Below are 17,518 nucleotides of genomic sequence, written 5' to 3' on the forward strand. Positions count from 1 at the left end.
AAGAAGAGGAGAAGGTAGGGGAGGAGAGAAGGGAGAAGGAGCTCTCTCCCTTCATCAACTAGAGGGTGATGAGCCAAATACCCTCAAAGGGTATGAAAAGTCAAAATCAGTACCATTACTCTTCTTTCAGTCTTCCTGATCTTAAAGCACAGCCATGCCATTAATCCACTTCTTCAAGCTAGACATCTGGTACCCCTACTTGTCACATCCCTCTTCCTCCAAGTTTCTCGCTAAGTGTGAGCAAATGTTGTTACTTGAATGATGAATGAGTATCTCAATGAGGTCATTAATAAGCATTTCAAGCAAAAGAGTGTGCTTATTTCTATTCACTAGGATCATTTTTTCAGAGTTTGAAATATGAAATAAATTATTTCAAAGCTCATAATGAACAAATCAAATACTTTCATTGAAACCGTCCAAATTTTTTAGCATTCCAAAGATGTGACTACAACTGCAGACATTTATTAGAGTATTCTTTGAATTATTATAGAAACTCAGAACTTTATTGCTAAATTGAACTTTTAACAATTTTCTAGTAGAGCTCCCTCATTATATGTGAAAGAGTTTTAGGAGATCTGCACAATGTTATCCAGGCAGGTGGTGTATAAGCAGAGATAAAGACTAGCCATTTTCACTCCCAGTCCAATGTTTATTTCCACAACTATGCTGCAATTTCTAGGTTTTATGTCTTCATTTTCATATTAGAAATCAGTAAGAAACTATAGCACCCATAAGGGAAATATCTCTAAATGATTAATTTTGCCACATCATTTAGATTTCTGTTGTTTTAAATACTAAGATAAATGTGGCATTTTTTAGATGGGTGGAAAGCAAATCCAGTTTTGTAAAAGATGAAGCCCTTTCATGTTCCATTTGCAATTTATATTGTATGCCTTAAATGCAGGTGAATAAAGGATGGTACATGTTTCCCTTGTTACTTAATATTCTGAATCAATAAAATTATTTAGTTAAATCTAGTTATCCATAATTCAATGTATGAAGATCCAAAGAAAAGAAAGTTTTGAGGAAGTGCTTGGGGAAGTGAGATCGTGGGTAGAAAAGTACTATTGTTGTCCAGTCTATTCCAACTGACTGTGCAATCTTGACTACCCACTTCCTCTGTAGATTTCAGTTTCCTCATCTGTACAATCAAAAGATTGACCTAAATCGTGGGCTCTGAACAGAGGGTCAGTCAATGGACTTCCCATTAAGCCCTTTGATGTGTGTATGTGAGTGCACTTGTTTTCTGTGAAGAGGGTCCATAGCTTTTATTAGACTGTGAAAATGGTCTGAGACACAAAACTGGTTAATTGACTGTATACTAATTTAAACTGAGGTCCCTCTTAACTTGTGAAATCTTACAAAGCTGTAAGTAGAATTATAATTTTAGATGAAAACCAGGAATTAAAATTATTATTATCCCTAATAAGATCATTTGAAAAGCATATTTTGTACAAAGGGGTACCATCATGGCCAAAGATGCATTCAAGCACTGGCTGAAGAACTTCACTAGAAGCCCAGACAGGATTTGCCATAATTAGCATCCATCACACCAGACAAAAGACATGTAACTACATGTAGTAAATCTAAATATATCACAGATATTTTTGTTCTGCCTTTTTATTATCAGTGTTTTAATGGGCTATCAAGGTAAGACGGCTACCTAGGATTACACGAAGTGGAAACAACTCAGAATAGTTTGCCAGCAAATAAAACTTCTTTCTCACAATTTTCAAGATATTCATCCAAAATCATTTTGATTGGAACTATTGGATAGCTGAATAGTACTGTTTTTATACTAAGCATATGTTTATAAAAGACCCAGAAATAAAAGTCATTCTGTTACTCACTTATTTCCTTCCTTCCCTCCTTAATTTAATAAATGTTTATAAATTGTCTAGTATAAGTTGGAAACTCTCCTAGACACTTGTGAACTATCAGTGAAAAATGTAAATATATTTCACTCTCATGGTGCCTACATTCTAGAAGGGAAAAATAAAATAAACAACATACATTAAAGTAAGCATATTATTTATTGTATTTCAAGGTGATGAACACGTTGGCAAAAAGAAAGAGAGAAAGAAAAAAAGACTAGGGAGACTGGGCACACCAGAGGTGAGGAGGGCACCACTTTACATAGGTTAGAGCAAGCCTCCTCAAAAATGTGTCAGGGCAAGGGTATGCTTGATTTGTTCAAGAAATAGCAAGGAGGCCATTGTGGCAGGGAAAAAGCAAAAATTATTTTGCTGTTGTGGTGACATTTGTAAAATTTCATCGTTGACCCCTCATATTGTATTAGTTCCGTATTTAAAATGAAAGTTATAATATCTTTGGTAAAATCTTATTTGTGTCCTATATTTGTCAAAAAAATTCAGTCAAAATTCTTCTCAGAATTTTAGAACTTACCTCAAAAGTATAATCTCTAATTGGTATGTATTTTAAGTCTCTCAGTTCCCACAAACATGTATTTGGTAATGAACTGTTATGTAATATGCAAATATGCCATTTAATAAGAGATGATGTCACTATAAAGAAATCAAGTAAAAGAACTCTATTTTGGAAATTAAGAAATTAGGCACAAAGAGATTTGTTATTCCAATGAAGAGAAATTCCAAGACTTATAGTTAACATGAAAGTCCTTTTTCTTTCTGAAATGTCACACTGTTCCTTTGGCATTTTAATAAATTGTTTGTTTCATTAGCTTTCTTCCAGAAATTGAAAAAACCATGATAATTGTACCATTTGCATGGCATTTATCTGGGTTAATGCCTGAAGAAAACAAGACCTATATAAAGGTAGCACTTTTTCACAAGGAGAGGGTCAGGTAGCCATTTCCCACAGTAAGCATCTTGCTCCTGCCTCCAGGCGTCACATGAAAATGAACCATGATCTCACCAGCTTGTAAATGTAACACAAAGTGTACACAGCCATACCTTGCCCAAGTGGTCCTTTTTGACAAAGCCAGTGGCTGCTGCAATGTTCCCTGCTCCCTCCACTGTCTTCTGGGCTACTGCTGTCACACCCGTTACCACCGCTCCTCCAACATTTGTCACTTGCTCTTTGGTCTTCTCAGCCACTGGTACAAATCAAGAAAAACAACAGATTAAAGGGTGGTAGAGTAATAGTGACTTAAAATCATTCCACTTCCTAGCCATTGACTTCTATACACCTGTATTTACACATGCCAAAGACAACTGAGGGGTCAGAAGAAACACAGTAACCAAGATTTCCAAGTCAGTGTGGTTCAACCAAACATTGAATCTTGGCTAAGATATTTTTGCTATAATCATGTGGTATTAAAAGTGCTTCAAGTTTAATGATCAGGAATGTAAAGCCATGAGTGATTTGGATTTGGTTTATACTAAGGAAAGTTTAGAGAAAGCAATGCTTACAGGTGCAGTTATAGTTGAACTGGACTCAGCATGAATATTTCTTTATTTCAATTCAATGTCAATCCTTTGATCTCACCCAGCAAGTTTATTTCCATCACACCTTCTGAGCAACACAATACATACTTACAGGTTTTTTAATTTTATTATTTTTTATTTTTGAGATGCAGTTTCACTCTTGTTGCCCAGGCTGGAGTGCAATGACACAATCTCGGCTCACTGCAACCTGCCTTTAAAGTTCAAGCGATTCTCCTGTCTCAGCCTCCTGAGTAGCTGGGATTACAGGTGCCCACTACCACATCTGGCTAATTTTTAAAAATATTTTTATTTTTAGTAGATACAGCATTTTCACTGTGTTGGCCAGGCAGGTCTCAAACTCCTGACCTCAGGTGATCCACCCGCCTCAGCCTCCCAAAGTGCTGGGATTACAGGCATGACCCACTGCACCCAGCCCATACTTATCTATGTGTTCAGACATGGTATTATCACATATGTATGATTAATAGCATAAGAGATGGCTGTGAAGGAACTTGGATCTTTTTATAGAACTGCAGGTAATGAAACAGAAGTGTTCTTAAAAAGCAAAATTTGCAGTAATTTTAATAGGAGCAAAGGAGCTAGACAGTATGAAAACGAAGAGGCAATTGAGCACCCTAACAATTTCTTTTCATAAAAGAAAATGTGATACGGTCATTCAGTAGATTTATTTTTAAAAGTTAACATGTTTTAGAAGACAATGTAAATAGTTTGAATTGAGTTTATAAGCAGAAATTTAACTTCATGTCAAAAATTATCTTGTTCAGTGAAATAAGCCAGAAACAGAAAGGCAAACACCACATGATCTCACTCATGTGGAATCTAAAGAAAAAAAAGCGTTGATATCATAGAAGCAAAAAGTAGAACAGTGGAGACAAGTGGAGGATGGGGACCGATTAGTTATATTCTTCCTTAGGTGCTCATCTAAAAAAATGAAGGCACATTTTCTTGATATTCTTTGTACTCCCCAGATAAGCCTCAGTCTGAGAGGAGTTACACCATGTCAGCTGTTTAGTGCTATTCACATGATTATTGTGTAGGTTTCATCTCTCCAATTGAAGAAGCCCATAGTTAAATGGTGTGGACAAAGCAATTTGTTTTCAAATACATTATGTACATCATAGAAGCTAAAAGTCGGTAAGGACAAGAGGCTTTCTCTTTAATTCAGGCAATGTGAGGAAGCCTGACACAGCCACACAGCCCAAGACCAGAAAGGGTCCACAGCAGTGTTGCTCTTTGTCTTTTAGGCTAGAATTTTGTAAAACTACCTATCAACTCTGTGCCACTTCTAAGGATATGCTGATGTCTCCTTAAGATTAAGAGCTATTTACAATTCAAAGTTCGATTTAAATGCCAGTGAAAAGCTGTACTGAAAATTTATGTTTTAAAACATTTCTAAAATGTTGATCCTTTAAAAATAGTCAATTATGTTTCAAGTTGTCATTTTTTGCCTTTTCAAGGATGTGAATTGAAAATTTTGCTTGAAACGAACATTTTGTTAAAATCTTAAAGCAAGTTAAAAATAGGTTTTGATATTTTTACAGATTCAGCCACAAATTTTAGAATATCTACATAACCTTTTATATATGTATAAATTTTAATCTAGTTTTAACGTAATACACTGCACAGTAAAATATACTCTGCACATTGTTATAATTTCACTGTTTTATTATTGTAATTATAAATAAAATAGTTACATTACAAAGTGACAGGGTGTACAGGTAGCAATAATCGACACATTTAAAAACATTTCTGTAGAACTGATTTCTCTAATAGGGTCTCCACTGACCTTGAACCTCTATTTTTCCCCCCTTAGGGCCTTTCACATTATTTCTCTGCTCATTGACATTCCAAACAAAGGGTGACAAAACAAAAGGAAAAGAGACACATTCATATTAGTACATTTTGGGTCTAATAAATAGTATCTATTTTTCAGAAATTGAGTTTTTTGAAATCAGGGATTCTGCTTTATTTTTCTTTATATTATTTCATAGTAGATAATAAATAATTTAGAATATACTAAGATGAATTTAGCATCTATCTCTAATGTCTGCATTAATATAAATAATAGGGTTATATTTCACTTCAGCTAAGTTAAAAATACAATTCCAAAAAGAAAATGTGATACCAACTTTCAGAATAGATATAGTAAAATCTAACCTTTGACATTAAACAAAATTATAGTTTTGAATTGTTATACAAATGATAGATTTAAAGAAAATAATTTAAAACAATTGACTAAGGAAATTTAAATCATGACGTGTTGAAAATTAGTTTTGTTCATTATGGTGTAATAAATTGTATGAATAAATTGTATGTAATAAATGTATGAAGAATCAAAACCTTCAGAAAATCTCCAGTGTTAGAAATGTTTTTATACTATACTTGTATGAAAAACAAGTAACTTTATATCATAGTTTATTTTAAAAATACATTCAAAAACATGTCATTCAGTAAGTTTAATTAAACACATTTTTGTATATTTCTATAATACAATGCATTAAGTTGATAATGGAAATAATTTCCTGAGATCAAATTTCCAGGACTTAAGTTGGTGAATTTTACATTTATATTATCTAATGAGGAGAATTTATTTTCCTTGAACTTTGTAGGTAGAAAGCTCCCAGCCCGTTTACTGAAATCTATATTTCTGTAAAAACAACAACAACAACAAAATGCTAATGGGATGAATTTGAGGGAAATTATTTCTTTTATTTCTTTAATATTAGCAGATAATATTAGGTACCATGTAATAGTTTCTGGTTTCCCTGCATTAAGACTTGTAACAAAAATAACAGCACTTAATATTACCCATAATAAACATTTACATCAGGCATAATATGCAAATTATTCTCCCTTCCTCTAACCATTGAAGTAATTATCTTTCTTCTCATAATTAGACTGAAGAATTTTATATTAAATAACCGTACTCAAAAAATTAATTTATTTATCTGATGTGGGAGAGGAGTGATAATGATAGCAGCTGATTTATCCCAATGTATTTCTCATAGCCATAGTAGTTATGACAGCATTTTTGGTATTTCACTACTGCCAGGGTGTTCACGGGTGCGATGGCTGTAAATGTGGCCCATGCTGAAATCACCATGTCCTTACTGCTTAGCAACATTTTCCACAGTTTTCTGTGAAACACTAGTTTCATTCAACCCTAGTATCTAATGAAGAAAGGTTTAAATAATCAAAAAGTTTGAAGAGTCCTGATTTAAACTATGTAATGCAAATTTCTTTACTATAAGACATCTCAGCTTCCTTAATATACTAAAAAGAAAATAAAGTATGCAAAGTCTCCCAACATTGTACAGTGTTGGAAACTTAAGCTTGCGTCCTTCAGAAAACATTTTATAAAATGTTGTCTAATTGTACAAACTTCAGCTCTCTCTCTCTTTCACACACACACACACACACACAGATATGTGTTTACATTTTGGCAATCTGGAGAAGACTGAAAATGCAGCCCATCTCCACTGCCTCCATTAGATCATTAGGTGACAGTAATATTTGGGTTCTTTAATTTTTACCACTGACTCCGAAACATGGCACATGCTTGTCTGCTTTCTAAACCTCATGGGTTCTTCCTCAATTACTAAATGGAACACCATTAATCTAGACTGACCCTCTTCAGATAGCGGAATCTCCAACTCTCTGCTATCTAGTTCTATTATAATTGTGCTTCACAGTATCATATTTATAGGAGGTCCCTACAAGGCAACACAGTTCATTTACTTGCCCAGTTTCTGTTGGATTTCAACAGAGCCCATTAAAGGTGCATAATTAGCTTCTAACAGAACCAGTTTCAAAGGAGTCTGTTTTATTTTTATACTCTCATTTTTAAATCAAAAGTATTCATTTAAAGAAATATTTTTCTCCACTAGTTGTAAAAATGTTGTGCAAGAAAGTTCACTATAAACCAATAAGTAACTTTTATAAATAGATACTGTTTGCTTTTGTTTTCCAGATGCTTTGTATACATTAATTCATTGAATTATTTTATAGGCGAGGAAGCTAAATCACACAGAGGTGAAGAATCTTGCAAAAAAAAAACACAGATGGTAAGGAGTAAGCAGGAAGTTGAACCAAGAATATCTGACTCCTGTGTTTTTAGTCCTAACCACAACACTGTATTAAGATTCCCATATCATTTTCCCCATTTCCATTTTATAATTCAGTGATAGGAACATTTTATTTTTATAGGCACTATTGTACTTAATGCTTTCTGATCATATAAATTATATTTCTGATTTTATCTTTTGTGTCACCACACCTGTCAGGAAATGTAGAGTACTTACAACAGGAAACTTAATTACAGCAAGTCTGTGAGCTTTTAATTTGTTAATTTGGTTCTTTGATTTTTTGATTTTCCCATTTCTGGCACTCTCATCCTCATCTTCCTCATCATCTGATGATGATTATCATCATTTTCATCATTTTTGCTATTTCTTGATTGTAAATCTTACTGATTTATTCAAATTCTTCATAAATTTAGGCCAAATGAATAACATAATCAGAAATATAATAAGTAATTGCACAATAGCCTTTTTACAAATAGCTATACTATAATAATACAAATACAATAAACAATTTACTAACTGTCCAGTGGTGCTCCCTGAAATGTACTCTGAATTATCAAAGGAATATCATAATCAATATAGTTGAAGGTCAAAATATTTTATTGTAATCAATAGAAATTTTACTCTTTTATTAAAAAAATGGCAATATTCACATTTTGTTTTGTCAGCAATTTGTCAATCCATATTTGGTCAGAATATTTAAATGCCCAAGTACTATAAATTAAACATAGAGTATCGATTCAAAGCCATCATTATTCTTGGCAAGTAAGTATATTTTTTATTTATTTATAATCAATATTTGCCTATTTAAAAATACTTTAAAAAGAATTCAGCTTAAATAAGACTGATATGCTCTTAGAATGCTCAGTGTTTGTTTTACAATTTCATTCTGAACATTCATTACTGGGCCACACTAATCACTAGATACTTTAAATATCGTCTTTGGATATAAGCCCAATGGAGCTTACCTGTTGTCACACCATGCACCACTCCCTCCTTGGTTTTGGAGCCTACAAAAACACACAAATTCAAGACATAAGTCTCAAACTGGCCTTAAATTGCTGATTAGCTAGTTTTCAGTACAACTAATTAAAAAATCTCAATCTTTGGAAGTCTATATATAATTATATCTTCAGGGAAAAAATATATCTATATATCCTAAAACTAAAAGAAGGAACTCCAGTAACCACCACGATAAATAGAAGAAAGCCAAGCTAACAGGAGGTCCTCTCCAATTAAGATTTTAGCTCAAAATAATGATTTTATCCTCTTTGTTCCCATATCACATATCAACTTAGAGAGGAGGGAAAAAAAATGAGATAACACTGGGGCTCAGTGAGAAGATGATTTTGGATTCAGAACTGTAGAAGCTTTAAAAGTACAGCACAAGAGACAGATTAGTCAACCGATGAAACAAAAGAGGGAGGGAGAGAAGGCTTTAACATGTGCTGAACACCCATTACGTAAAAGGCATTTTTACATATCATCTCATTTAATCTTCATAATATCCATTTAAAATAGGTATATTGTGCCCATTTGATGAAATAAAAAATCTGAGTTAAGTAATTTATCCAACATTACATATGTAATAACAGGTTATAAGCACATTCAAACTAGGGTCTCTATACAAGATAAGAATGTCCTCCAAACCTTGACCATTACTAAACTTGTATACAAATAACTATTGAAGCTATGCTTGTTAACAATTTTATATCCTCTCTAATGTTGGATTTTTCAGCGTGATTCACTGTGTAATTCGTATATGGAATAGGCATGATTTTTATGCTTTACAGAATTGTCCTACTCCTTTTAAACTTTGGATCAGTTTACAAAATGTTACCATTTGCACTTTAATGTCATGATATATTTCTGATAGTGTATTTAACATAAGGTGTATTTTTCAGCATCACTTCCTCTGGGACACCTTCACTCTTTATCACCTCTTTCCCCATTTATATTGATACCTTCACCTTCAATACATTCCTCTGACTGCCTATCTAGAGTCAATTTCTTTGCTGCACTTTCATCTTTGTTGGTCAGTTTCCCCTTTTGATTGCCCATTTTTTGAAACACCATATGAGCTCACCACTGGGAAACAAAGTGGCCACACAACTATGTGCAATGCTACCTGTATGAACTGCGTAACAGAAAAGCGGCCAATCACCAAAAAGCTTTGAAAGAAGTGCCGTGGTTTTGTCACTGATTATAATGGATTTCTATTATTTATGTAATGATTTGAAGCCTGAAGATTTAGCAGCAAAATTTGCACTTTATGTAATTACTCTCAGTTAGTATACTGTGGTAAGAAAATTTAAATTGTATTGCTAGTGGCTAGAGTTATTTAACTAACCATGGTAACTGGAATTTGTGTGTGCTGGACCTATGCAGAGTGAGAACAGCTGGTATTTAAGAGAATATGTCTCAATTTCTGTCTCTCATGCTCACCCTCTGTACCCCATATTGTCTTAAAAATGACTAGTAGTCTCATGCCTGTAATCCCAGCACTTTGGGAGGCCGAGGCGGGTGGATCACGAGGTCAAGAGATCGAGACCATCCTGGTCAACATGGTGAAACCCCATCTCTACTAAAAACGCAAAAAATTAGCTGGGCATGGTGGCACGTGCCTGTAATCCCAGCTACTCAGGAGGCTGAGGCAGGAGAATTGCCTGAACCCAGGAAGCGGAGGTTGCAGTGAGCCGAGATCGTGCCATTGCACTCCAGCCTGGGTAACAAGAGCGAAACTCCGTCTCAAAAAAAAAAAAAAAAAAAAAATGACTAGTAGTAAGAAATGTCTAACAGCTGGTCTGCAATCTTTCTTCTCCGCCTCAACAGCACCTAAGAATTTGACCTTTGGTTAAATCATGAAATGTATTCTGAATCAAAGACAATGAGATAGAAGTAGAGAGTAGAATTAGGATTATTAGAGGCTGATAAGGGTAAGAGGGAAGGGAGGATATGGAGAGGTTGGTTAAGGAATACAAAATTGCAGCCAAATATGAGGACTAAGTTCTAGTGTTCTATGGTATTGTAGGGTGATATACTTAACAATAGTTTATTGCATATGTTCAAAAATCGAGAACAGAATTTTTAATGTTCCCACCACAAAGGAATGGTAAATGTTTTAGGTGATGGATATGTTAATTACCCTGATTTGATTATCACACATTGTATACATGTATGAAAATATAATTCTGAATCCCACAAATATATGCAATTATTACATCTCCACTAAAAATAAAAGAAAAATTAAAAATAGAGTAGCAAAACACCCAGAAATCCCTCTTCTGGGCATGGATCCACAAGAAAAGATGGCTCACCGTTTTGGGCCATTATCTGTACTTCCAATGGCCCAACACGGTGGCTCTTACTTGTAATCCCAGTGCTTTGGGAGGCTAAGGCAGGACGATCACTTATAAATATATAAGGAATTTAAAAATACCAAAACTAATATTTATTTAGCATATTTATTTAGCATACTATAATTTAAAACATTAAAAATTAAAGTGTTCTATTTCTTTATTTCTTTGTAAAAAACTTATCAAGAGTAATTTAAACAGTGCTTGTCTTCTTCTCATTGCATAACTTCCTCTACGGAGTGGGCATGTGTTCTACATTTTACAGAATTGTCATACTGTTTTCAATTTGGATTAGCAGTTTGAGACCTGGGCAACAGAGTGAGATGCTATCTCTACAAAAAATTAAAAATTAGCCAGGCATGGTGTGGCATAACTGTAGTCCCAGCTACTTGGGAGGCTGAGGCAGGAGGAGCTCTTGAGCTCAGAAGTTTGAAATTGCAGTGAGCTATGATCTCACCACTCCATTGCAGCTGGGGTGACAGCAAGAACCTGTCTCTAAAAAAGAAAACAGAACAGCCACAACTAAAGTGTTTACCGATAGATAGGTTGATAAAAAGACTGTGGTACATAGATACAATGGAATATCAGTCAGCCCTAAAAAGAACAAGATCCTACCATTTACAACATGGATGAACCCAGGCAACATTATGCTAAATGAAATAAGCCAAACACAGAAAAATGTTACATTATCACACATATATGTTGAAGCTTGAAACAAAATTTAAATACACAGAGATAAAGTAAAAAACAGGGTTAATGGGGTGGAAAAGTGGGTAGAAAATAGGAAGACATAGGCCAGAGGATCCAAGCAAATAGCAAATATGTAGGATGAACAAGTGTATAGATCTAATGTACGAGGACTATAGGTGATAAAATTGTACTATATTTTAGATTCATGCTAAGTAAGTAGATTTTAGCTGCCCTTGCCACAAAAACAAACAACAAAAAAGGTAACTATGGGAGATTATGAATATATTAATTTACTTCAATATAGTAATTTTTTAGTATCTAATGTATCCCATAACATCATGTTGTACACCCTAAATATACACAACAAAATTTACATGGAAAAAAAGGGTGTCACTAAACTGCACCATTAGAAATTATACTTATTTTTTATAAATATCTTATGCAACATATTATATATTTTTGTAGTGTAACCTCAAATAAAGAGATACATATACACCTTAAAAAAAAGAGATAAATGAGAGTCCTTACAAGACTACTATGTATCAAATCAATAAGCTGTTGTTTGAGGTCATAATTATTTACTAGTAATCTGTAATTGATGATTAGCCTTTAATTTATGATTAATCTGTAACTGATAACATACAGCTACAAAATGGGTGCCAAGTGGTTACGTGACTAGCAAGATATAAATGCTGCAGGGACACCACAGCTAATGGCTTCCCTAAGCGGAGGTGTCCCACACCCACCCTATCTTGTCTTCCCAATCTCAAAAGAGCACAGAGTGGAGAAGAAGGTCAGAAGTAATATCTGGGAGTTTGAGGACTCAGCGTCCCAGTCGTGCATCTTATGTTGACTTTGTCAACTTGGTGAGGTGAAGCACATTTTGACTTGAGAATTTGCCATCAATCACACTGATGGCTTCTGCTGCTTATAGAGCAGAGTGGCATTGGAAGAGACTCAAAGATCATCATTTTCTTGCATTTCTTGCATGTATATTACTTAGCATTATATAAACATAATTAAATCTTTCTGTTTTTGAATTTAAATCTAATTAATAATTTCTGGATCATTTGGAGAAATTTTTATCTATTAAATTGAAATATGTTGACTGAAAATTTGTGTACACGGATAACAAAAATGGAAGGAAAAAAACCCATAAAAATAACACTGATCATTAAGTTAGTTCTTCAATGAGTTAAAAAGTAGTTGTTAAAGTATGTTCTTATAAAGGAATGAGATTACTTTTCTTATGAGGCTTCTACCAAACAAACATCTTCGGCCGTATGTGAATTTATAAAATGGTCTTTGGTCACTTCCAATCTTTCAAACTAGTTATATAATGAAGGACAAAAGGATAAATAGAAAACATGTTGGCAAAGTAAGTATTCCATTGGATAGTTTATTTGATAATAATAACTATGGCTCCTATATATAACCATGGCTCCTATATATAACAGTGTGCTCAATTATTCATATGTCCTGTCTTATTATGACATTCTCACGAAAATCGCAAGGTAGTTGCCATTTTCTAAAACATATTTTTACTAATCAGGCGAGTGATGCTCAGAGATGTTAAGTGACTTCCTCAAGACTCTAAAGGTAGTAAGTGATGGAGCCTCGACTAAAACTTTGGTTTGTGTGATGAGTGCATGTTCTTTCCATTCTATCAGTAGTCAGCAAACTACAACCTACAAGACAATTCCAGCCTACCACCTGTCTTGAAAAACGAAGTTTTATTGGAACATAGCCACACTAGTTACTGTTTATGACTACTTTCACACTTCAACAGCAGAATTGAGATATAGTTGTTTTTTGTTTGTTTATTTATTTGTTTTTTTAGACAAGGTCTCACTCTGCCACCCAAGCTGGGGTGCAGTGGCTCAATCCAAGCTTACTGCAACCTCTGCAGTGAGCTGTATGACTCAAGCCATCCTCCCACCTCAGCCTCCTGGGTAGCTGGCAATAAAAGTGCATGCTACCACATCCGGCTAATTTTTGCATTGTTTGTAGACACAGGGTTTCACCATGTTGTCCAGGCTGGTCTCTAACCTCTGGGCTCAAGTGATCCACCAGACTTGGGCTCTCAAAGTGCTGGGATTAGAGCACTGCACCTAACCAAGACACAGATCTCATGGCTTAAAATGTATGCTATCTGGTTCCTTACCAAAAAATTTTGCCAACCCCTGGATATACTATTGTGTCTCCATATGGTCATTTTTCATCTTAAATTCTGTGTATAAGTTCAACTTTCAATTAGACCTCAGAATGCAACCAATAAATAATTTATAGAAAGTGCTACATGTTAAATACCATGAGAGACGTTGAAATGATTTCAATGAACAGTTATAAAATAACCGAAGTCAAAGAAACTTGTACTTGCAGAACTTGGAAATCTGAGGACAAATGGAAAGATACTAAAAAACTGCATGTTACTGAATTAGTATTCCAAATTCTATCTAAAAAGGTAAAATTCACACTTCATAAAAATTTAAAATTAACTCATCAATTTTTTCCTCTTGTAACACTATTCTAATGACTTTCTAAAAATATGTTTTAAGGTAGAAAAAAGTAATTTAACTGGAGATTTGTGGGAAGATTAAGTCAACGTAAAAAAAAATGTCTAAATAATGGGACAGTGGCATATGCCTATAATCCTAGCTACTCAGGAGGCTGAGGTGGGAGCATCACTTGAGCCCAGGAGTTCAAGGCTGCAGTGAGCTATGATAGCATCACTGCACTCCAGCCTGGGTGACAGAGCAAGACCCTGACTCTAAAAACTAAAAAACTAAAAAAAAAAAAAAAAAAATCTGCTATGAATTTTGATGAGAGGCATTCATATAAATCATTACAAGTATAAAATTTCCCCCATTGATCTATCTTGAAGAGACAGTGTAGATTTCTTCCGCTTTGCAGACATAGACGGAGCATGTGTTTCAGCTATGCAACCCAATATGCTCATCCTCCACCTGACTGTTCAATCCTCTGACTCTTACTGCTATAGTTGCCACCAGAGAATGTGAAAAAGCTCAGAGGAGAAAGAAGAGAGGAAGAATGGGCAATGTGTCTATGTTGAGTGTGTGTGTGTGTGTGTGTGTGTATCTATGCCTGTGGATGAGTGTGTGTGTCTATTCCTTTCCAAGGAATTTGAAGTGGTTTGTAAAATAACACTCAATTTAACACAGTTCAACAGACAGAAAAGAGAGTCAGAGTCTGGATATATACCCCAAGGTGGGACTTTAGGAACAAGTAGGTAATAAGCATCAATTTTATTTATTCTTCTAGTGTGTGTGTCGTTTGATGGATGAACTACATAAATGTTTCTGAGATATTAGCAGCAGCCCTCAAGCACTCTTCTCTGTCCTCAGTGTTCAGAGACCAAATGATCACATGAAGTAACTCTACCAAAGACTAACCTATTATTTCCATTTTAGGGCCACAAATAGGTCTCTTTATACACATCACAGGGACATATCAAAGTCATATTTTAAAAATCAGAATGGATTAAAATTGACAAACATTATTCATGATGGTAAAATATCAAAGACCCATGAATCATTTTGATGCTTAAGAATATTATTTTTTAAAAGACTATGAGTTTTTAAAACTGTTATCTGAAATGTAGTCATGTAGGCAGAGAAATATTCATTTTTAAAAAGCTCTAAATATTAGAGGAAAATTAAAAATCTAGAAAGGCAGACACATTTTTTAACTATTAGCTCAAATACACACATTCACATTCACCTACCTACATACCCCTCTGACTCAGTCCACCCATGAATCAAGAGAGAGAACTACCAGCATTCAGAGTATTGATTATCCTGACCCATCAGTCATGAACAAACACCAAAGTGTCATCTGGGATTTACCTACCTACATAGAGAACACCCTCTTTTGTCTTTCCTGCTGCTTCTGCCACACCCTGTTTGGTTTTCTCAGCAGCAGCCACAACTCCCTCCTTGGCCTTTGAAAGTCCTTTCATGAATACATCCATGGCTAATGAATTCCTTTACACCACACTGGAGAACATAAAATACACTTTGAATGAGAACTTTTTGAGGAAAAAAAAAACACTGAAAAATCATTAGAAACCCTCCAAAGTGTGAGAATCTTTTAAGCGTACACTCATTTAACCATTGGACAAAGGAGACATTTTTAGCTCTGGCATTAAAAATTTAGCATCTCCCACCCATCTTGGCTAGTAAAAGTCTAGCCACCTAACCATGGATTAAGATGACTCCTCTGAGTTGTTATTACTGCATTTCAGAAGTAGAGTTGCAAGAAAAGATTCACCCTTTTTCAACTTCCCGGGGTCTAAAGGGTAACAGTATGAGTTAGAAGCATGGAAGCTGAAGGCTTACGGTCAGGGGCATCCTTAACGTGAATCCCAGAATAAGGCTACCGGGTTGATGATGGAGAGGCACGGGGAAGAGAATTAACTACTCACTCTGGGTGTGGTTGAATCTCAGGCAAACAGCGAGCCCAGGGGCGCTGGTTCTAATCCACAAGAACATCCACCCCCCCGCCCTCAGCTATCTACCCAGAGCAGACGCCGCTCACACCCGCCGGCGGTCTCCAGGCCCGCACCAGCCACCTGAGGAGGCGTTCTCAGCCTCCACCCTAGCGGACTGCGCGCCTGCACTTGTTAACCCTTTACCACCTGTTGACTTAGCCTCCCTGCACTTTCATTTCATTATTTGCCAAACGCAGCTTGCTTACTTCACAGAGAAAAACTGAGAGAGCGGGCAGAGGAATTTCAGGTAAGAGAGAAATAAAAGTTGGATGCTCAGGCTCCATGGAGCATCCTTGTGTTTCCCGGGGAGAAGCGGATCCTGGAGAGTGCCTGACCTCTCAGCCCTTGAGAAGGAAATATCGGAAGAAGGAGGAAAGCCAGGTCCAGTCTCTTTCCTTAGGCTCCCCAAAGGGCAAGTACTCACCGCCCAGAGACCTGGCACAGCGGATCCTCACCGCAGCACCACCCCCTCCCAGCGCCCACGACCACTTCTCTCCCACCCGGCGTTCTCCGGAATTTCCAAAGACACACGTTTAGATCCACAGGTACTTACCAGAGTCCCTCTGCTTCTCCACAACTCCGATTCCTCCCCACCTCCCTTAAAAAAAAAATTTAAACAATTCCCAAATAATATTGAATAGGGAAGAGGGAAGGAAAGGAGCGCACAGGAAAGGCGGAGGCGGCACCGGGAGGGGAACGGTCCCCAGAGGAGGCCGCTGTCAGCACAACTCGGCGACGCGAGGCTGGGGGCGTGGGAGGCAAACCCGCTAACCTGTCGTCGAATGGCCACTCCCAGTCCCTCGCTCACGAGGATGAGAGAAAGGGAGGCTTGAAGGGAAGGCGGGAGGGCGCGCCCAGGACGCTCTCGGCGGGGCCGGGCCGGGGTCTGCGCTGCAGCCCGCACGCACCTCACTCCCGCGTCTCGGCGCTCGGTCGCTCGCCCCCTCTCTCGGGCCCCTTCTGGTCGTCGCTGTCGTCCTCCGCCTCGTCCTCCTCCTGCTTCTCCTCGCCTCTCCGCCCCCAGCGCTGATTTGTCAGCGCCTCTCCCCGCCCTCTCCCGGCGCTCGCGGTTTCCCTGCCGCGTGCGCTTCGTTCCCTTTCTCGGATGGGGATGGGGCAGGGGGCGCAGGGTGAACCAACAACTCCAGCCGCCTGCCTGACCGCGCAAGGCGGGAAAGCGGGGGTGCCTTCGCGCCTCACCTCAAGTTTAGGGTCACGGGCACTCTTTTGGCGCTCGCGAGGGGTTGGGCTTGGGCTGATGCCTCTCCCTCTTTCCCATTCCCCTCCCTTCCTGTCCTCGCCTTTCCCCCCAGGTCCTCCCGGGGACCATCCCCTGCCCCGCGTCGGAGTCGACCTGGGAGAGTCGGGCCCTGAGGGTCGACCACCTAGAGCAGAGCCTATCCCTTGAGGGGCTGCTGGAGGAAACAGGCAGCGCAGGGAGGCTGCTCACAC

General features: G+C 37.0%; 1 protein-coding gene across 6 annotated transcripts in view; it reads right to left on the reverse strand.

The window, feature by feature from the left end:
* SNCA (synuclein alpha) overlaps window positions 1-17,518 on the reverse strand; it is a 119,873-nt gene that overhangs the window by 101,676 nt on the left and 679 nt on the right. Inside the window, exons 1-4 of one of the 6 annotated variants that reach the window (XM_012437763.3) lie at window positions 16,975-17,071; window positions 15,427-15,572; window positions 8,479-8,520; window positions 2,934-3,076 (exon numbers count right to left, since the gene is read on the reverse strand). In XM_012437763.3, coding sequence (XP_012293186.1) covers window positions 2,934-3,076; window positions 8,479-8,520; window positions 15,427-15,547 — 306 coding nt within the window. In that variant the 5' untranslated portion in view covers window positions 15,548-15,572; window positions 16,975-17,071. Of the gene's footprint in view, window positions 1-2,933; window positions 3,077-8,478; window positions 8,521-15,426; window positions 15,573-15,914; window positions 15,936-16,000; window positions 16,074-16,619; window positions 16,765-16,838; window positions 17,072-17,518 lie in introns of those variants that run through there. The other 5 variants (XM_012437762.3, XM_012437760.3, XM_064369203.1 and 2 more) reach the window with 5 other exon arrangements.

This window comes from Aotus nancymaae, unplaced genomic scaffold (assembly GCF_030222135.1).
Source record: "Aotus nancymaae isolate 86718 unplaced genomic scaffold, 86718_ANA_hifiasm-v0.15.2.pri h1tg000006l, whole genome shotgun sequence".
In the NCBI taxonomy this organism is placed as follows: domain Eukaryota; kingdom Metazoa; phylum Chordata; class Mammalia; order Primates; family Aotidae; genus Aotus; species Aotus nancymaae.